This window comes from Hevea brasiliensis, chromosome 1 (genome assembly GCF_030052815.1).
Source record: "Hevea brasiliensis isolate MT/VB/25A 57/8 chromosome 1, ASM3005281v1, whole genome shotgun sequence".
Taxonomy (NCBI): Eukaryota; Viridiplantae; Streptophyta; class Magnoliopsida; order Malpighiales; family Euphorbiaceae; genus Hevea; species Hevea brasiliensis.
In genome coordinates, this window is record NC_079493.1 from 84023043 (window position 1) to 84029268 (window position 6226).

The 6226-nt window shown below is 27.0% G+C and overlaps 1 protein-coding gene across 1 annotated transcript; it reads right to left on the reverse strand.

The window, feature by feature from the left end:
• Positions 1-1047: 1047 nt before the first annotated feature.
• Positions 1048-3305, reverse strand: LOC110632463 (aluminum-activated malate transporter 2-like). The gene is made up of 6 exons (XM_021780700.2): positions 3041-3305; positions 2818-2958; positions 2441-2713; positions 2105-2220; positions 1851-1994; positions 1048-1479 (listed from the first exon to the last, which is right to left on the reverse strand). Exons 1-6 carry the CDS (start codon positions 3303-3305, stop codon positions 1048-1050), a joined length of 1371 nt encoding a protein of 456 aa, XP_021636392.2.
• Positions 3306-6226: the final 2921 nt, after the last annotated feature.

Below are 6226 nucleotides of genomic sequence, written 5' to 3' on the forward strand. Positions count from 1 at the left end.
TTTGTTTACATACTATAAATACTGATACATCTTTCAAATATCAAAAGTTCTGAAAAATAAATCTTGCATAAAGAGAACCAAAACTTCCATTAAAGTGAGAATCCTTAATTCTGCAATGAATGATACGATCCTTATTTCTTCTTATATCAATTTCAAACACTATTAATAACTATATATTGATTTAGATAAAAATTACATTATTATTATTATTTAATATTCTATAGATATTCTCAACTCAACGAATTAGAATTAATTCTGTTCGCGTCGGGTCGACTTAATGAATTAGAATTAATTCTATTCGCGCCGAGTCGACTCACTAAAGGATCTCAATTGGTATTTTTTCATTCATGAAAATTAAATACTTGACTTTATTTAAAGCATAAGAGTGTCAAACCATTCATATTAAACACTTGTTAATAAATTGTAGTATTATTTAAAAATTCATTGATGGCATATATATTTTTTTAATTAAAGAAAAATGGTACTGCCATAAGTGATAGAATTTCAGTCCATCTAATACATAAGATCAACATTCAAAAATTATATTAAATTGCAAAATTTGTTTAAACATTATAATTGATTCACCTCTCAAATTAAATAAATAAATATATATATATATATATATATATATATATATATATATATATATATATATATATATATATACACACACACAATTAAAGAGAACCAAAACTTCCGTTAAAGTGAGAACCACCCACTTCATTTATTATAAAAAAGAAAAAAAGAAAAGATAATTGAGAAAAGGATTATCAGAAGTGAAAATAACCAGAAATAATCCAAAAAAGAGGAAAAAAGTTTTTACTCAATTAGTTTGCTACCTAGTTGCCATCGTTAAAAAAGCAAAATACTCAATTTGTCAAAAATTCAACAAAACAAATTGAGTAGCACCCCTTAATTGCCCTCCATTGGTAATACATTCATTACCTCCATCTCAAACGAGGGAAAAAAAATAATAATAATCTAGCCTACAACTCCAGGACTTCAATTTTCAATTTGTAACAACTTGATCAAATTCCCATCGTCTGATTACTCTGAAGCTGGCATATCAATGACAATAATGTGATTCGATCTATCCGAAGTTGGTTGTATTGTTCCTCTATGAAGTAAATGTTGTTGACGTGAGGTTGATGTAGTGTTTGGGCTTTTGAAATGAGCAAGCAAGGCTAGTTCCTGAACAGACTCAGCAATCTTTTCTGTGCGTGTGATAATATCAATCAATAGTGAAGCTACAGCAGCAGCTGGAATAATCTCTAGAACCAAAGCGTCCTCCCACAAGCCAGTTTTAAGCATGCACTTGAGGTCTTCTACAGCTTCTTTTGAGTTGGCTATGTGGGTATCTTCCTTTGATGATTTTGTCATTGTTTTAACTGTTGATGCTAATTCCTTCAATGCCTTGCCAGTTTCTGAGCTGATCCTTGCGCACATCTCTTTAATTTTCCTTCGCATTTCCATTGGTGTCTGCCAAGAATAATAAGTTAATTAATTATACATCTACATATTGATAGACATGTTTGGATATATTTACTGTATATTATATAAATCTTGCATGAACCTAGTTGCAGGTAGAAAAGCAGGATTTATATTAGTTACATCTCACAATAAATATTTATTATTATGGAAAATATTGTCCTGATCAATTCAAGATACATTATGTATGAAGCATACGTGAGATCCACCCATTTGTATTTATATCTTGAGTGTAAGTTTTTCTATTATCATAATATATGTATGGTAAATAAAGACCATGCAAGATTAAAAAAAATAATAAATAAATAAATAAATTTTGAAGTCCATACGAAAAATTTCCTTGTGATAGGTTGCTATCTTACTTGGGTCTCGGCGTGAAGGTAGCAGTTAAGAGCGTCAACTTTGTAGGCGCATTCACGAGCTAAGGTTCCAACTTTCAGGTATTGTTTCCAAGGATGACGGAACCTGAATCGACCATGACATGGTTCCCATCTTGCTAAATTAGCCTGCAAAAAAATAATGCACTTATGTAAATCATCTATAATAATATTAAAGATTTGCTTCAAATAGAAGTGGAGGATTGAGAACAGTGCAAGCTAAAGAGCTCTTTACCCACCATGGTTTCTTCGCTGCTTTTTGAAGCTAAAACACTTTTATATCCTTGAAGAAATGACTTGTTGGTGTTATTAGCTTGCCCACCCTCAGATGTTCCAAAGTATTCACTTCCAAATCCTGCATGTTTGACCCTCCTTGTTAAGCTATTTTCAAGTAGGCAAATTTTGTTAAGGTGAATTTAAATTAGATAATGCACCAAATCTAAATTTTCCTATTATAAAAAAATAAAAATTATTAAATAGATCATCCTACTAATTAAATGATTGTTATATATCCTATCTAATAATATAACAATTTGTACACATCATCATGGCAACATTATTATTTGGAGATTTACCTTCTAAGAAGTTTCCAAGTTTCTCCAAATTTCCAGCGATTGAATTATGAAGATCTTCTCCGATCCATACAGGACAGATTAAAATGCAAATAACCACAGAAATAATGCTACCAATAACAATTGTTGTGACTCTCTTGTGAGCCATGTGTATCACCTCATCATCTCTATAACCAGACACAGATATCAAGCAGAAGGTCAACACGAGTATCAGCAGCCCGTAATCGTATCTCGCTTTCATTTCTGGGAAAAATCGTACAAATGTAACTATTCCAGCTGCATCAAAACAAGTCACAGAAAATAACTTTAGTTCTATAATAAATAAAATATAGTTACAGCTTTAGCAAACAAAAAGGGTATATGTGTTTGATTATAATTACCAAATATAAACACAAAAATTCCAATTAGAATGGGCTCTCCAGTCTTTCCAGAATGAGTTGCTATCCAGTGAGCTCCAAAACCTAGAGAACTTCCTATCAATGTAGCCAACATCCTATTCAATCCTCTTCCCATTGTTGCACCTGCAATAAAAATTCATTTAAAATCCTAGCTTTAAAGTTAAACTCCAATCTCCTGCGATATAAGATAAGATAAAAAGCTTACCTGCGGAGTACTCAAAGACTACAATAACAGTTAAAACAGCCCACATAGCAGAGACACCAAAACCATCATAAGTTGGCTTGAAGTAGAAGAACAAGGAAACCAAAGTAAGAGCAAGTCCTACTTTTAACGAATGAATAATCTTTCTAGGATCATCTTTTGCCATTTTCTTTGCTTTGTTAGCTTTCTCAACCACCTTATTCCATATGTTTTGAGGCAATGCCTTAAGCTTATTCAAGCACCCATTCTCAGGATTTGGAGACGCCATTTGCAGGCTGCAGAAGCTAGCGAAAAGAGAATGTGCCGATAAGATGAAATAGAAAGAAAAATGCTCTATTGAGTCACTTCCTCTACTGGTGCTATATTTATAAGTGAGGTGATGATGAATAGTGAGGTGTCACTCTATTACTTAATAATTGAAATTTGTCTGCATGATAAGCACGTGCACATTGAATCATTATGCTTCTTTCTTCTCTTATTAACAATAGCAAGAGAAGGTGATGAGAAATAAAAACGTGTGTTATTTCATGAAGAAACTAGTCTATGTCCAGTCAAATAGGAGCAGCCACTTGTCATTTTAAAACTATTGCAAATCTCTAGAAGAGTAATATAAAATTTGAGTTCAGATGTTAAGTCGTATTAGAAAGTAATTTATTACTTATTTTAGCAATATTAATTAATTCTGCACATCTTGATCTTGTATAAATTAAAGTGAAGTTGGAGAACAACGAAAGCACTTGAAGTAAAACATAAGTTACCTCTAGATTTGGAAATTCAAAGAGAAGAGGATTTCTTTGAATGCTGTCGAGTTCAATTTGATTGGTTTTTCTATAGTTTGGGATTTATGAATTCTTCTTTTTATTATCTAACAAAAGAATAAATTTATAATAATTGAGGTAAATATAACATTAGTAATTTTGTTCACTTTATTTACTTTTTTATGTTTTATTTTGTTAAAAATAATATAATTTTAGAAGTTTTCAAGGATAAAAAATTATGTCTTAACAATCATAAATATATAGTTATAATTTCTTTTTATTGAAGTGTATAATAATTTGATATATATTGTTTTATATTGACATCATTTTTATCATTAAAATTGCTAAACTAAATTATTTCCTGCAACACACATATATATATATAGATTACAAATGGAATAAGTCGGTTTTTACAATCCGTTTATAAATTTACATTTAATTTTTTTTAAATTAAATAATTTACAAACGAGTTAAAAATTTGTTTAGAAATAAGTAATTTAATTACACATGAATTTAAAATTCATTTGTAATTTATAAATAAATTTTTAAATTTATTTATAAATTGAATAATTTTAAATATTTATTGAAAATTTATTTATAATTATAAACAGAATTAATCTGTTTTTGTATCGATAAAAATAAAATAAAATAAACTTAGGCTATATATTGTGTTGAGTAAATATATCCTAATTAATTATGTCACCGACAGTAACATATCCTAGAAAACAACCAAAATAAATAAATAAGCAAAAAATCAAACCGTGTGACAGTTGAGGGGTTGAGCAAGATCCATGCGTTCAAATGTGCAGCTGGACGACAAAAGAAAATGTAGCTATCAGAATTATTGAAAAGATAACTTCTCCTTATTTGGCGCACCGCTTCTCAATTAATTTATACGGCAATATTATATTTATTCCCTAATTCAATAGCTACTTGTTCTTATTATTTTGAAAAATATATTGACCATATTCTATCAATTTCTTGTACTTTTATCATTATTTTATGTGGCTTTATCTTTCTAGTTTCAAGATTTGTCAAATATATTCATCTAAAATAATAATAATAAAATGAATTGTCCAAAATATTCTTTCACGTTTTCCAATCGACTTGATTTTATAAATCGACTTGATATGATATGAGCTTAATGGAAACTGTTAGGGATATGAATTATTTTGATGTGATTTATTTATATTCTGTAAATTCTTAATTGTTGTATTTTGTATGCTTATTTTTATTTATTTAAATTAATTTTTTTAAAATATATGTTATATGTTATTTATATTTATTGTATATATTCATAATTTTTTTATAATATAGTTTTCTCTTATATATGGTATGATATTATTGCAATGTATTAAAATTTTAACAACCAATTAAATTTTATCTTTTATCTATTTAGATACATTTATATAGTTTAGGGTTACACTATTTTCTGTACTACTATTAATAATACACGTATTATATTATTTTTATAAATAAATATTAAAAAATTTTATTTATATAAAACAAATATGAAAAGTTAAATTAATTGATTAAATTATAGCCTAAATTTTATATAGATAAATTTTTGCAATGAATTATTAATTGATAAACTATATAAAAAATAATTATACTAATATATAAATAAAATATCATGTTACTTCTAGTATTCAAACAAAATTAACATGTTAGTTTGTTGAATAAAACTGAAAAATCTGAAAATTTGATCATTAATTGCAAGTTGTTTTTTATATCCTTTTTTCAGACTTGTACTTATGATCAAATGCATACACATAGAGAATATTATTTCATCTGTAAGACTAATTTTTTTCCAACATAAATTTAAATAAACTTTTTAAAATTCCTTTCATAAGGATATAATAGCAAATGCATCCTTTTTCTCAATCTTTATAAAAGTAAAAAAATAATAATAATATAAATAAATCTCTTTCCTAATCTTAATCATGCTTAATTAATTTAATTAGAAAAGCTATTTCTTTTTTTGCCATTTAGTTATTCAAGTTTAGACTTTATATTAAGTGGACACTTAAAGAATGATTAGTGAATATTTTTGAGATTTTCAATTGTGATTTTTTGTCAGCAAACCAAGTTAAAAGTATGAGTAACCTTGCCCTATTTTGAAAAGCACCGATAGCCGTTCTTTAATATACTCCATTGTGGAAGATGCCTACATACCTTTGATTCATCAATGTATTAGTTTCTTTCATGAATTTACTTCTTATCTATAATTTATTATCCTTAAAAAATGTATAATTTATCTAAAAGAGATAAAAGTATTTAAATTAATTTTATATTAAGATATTTAAAATATTTTTAATAATTTTTTACTTGAATAAGAATCTTAATTATCTACTTTAAAAAAAAATCTTATATATATATATATATATATATATATATATATATATATATATATATATATATATATATATAT

Coding starts and splice junctions, on each gene's coding strand:
- LOC110632463 (XM_021780700.2), bottom strand. CDS start 3,305: ATGGCGTCTCCAAATCCTGAGAATGGGTGCTTGAATAAGCTTAAGGCA. Junction 2,714..2,817: donor AATTTTTGTGTTTATATTTG/GTAATTATAATC, acceptor GTTTTGATGCAG/CTGGAATAGTTACATTTGTA. Junction 2,221..2,440: donor ACTTGGAAACTTCTTAGAAG/GTAAATCTCCAA, acceptor TCAAACATGCAG/GATTTGGAAGTGAATACTTT.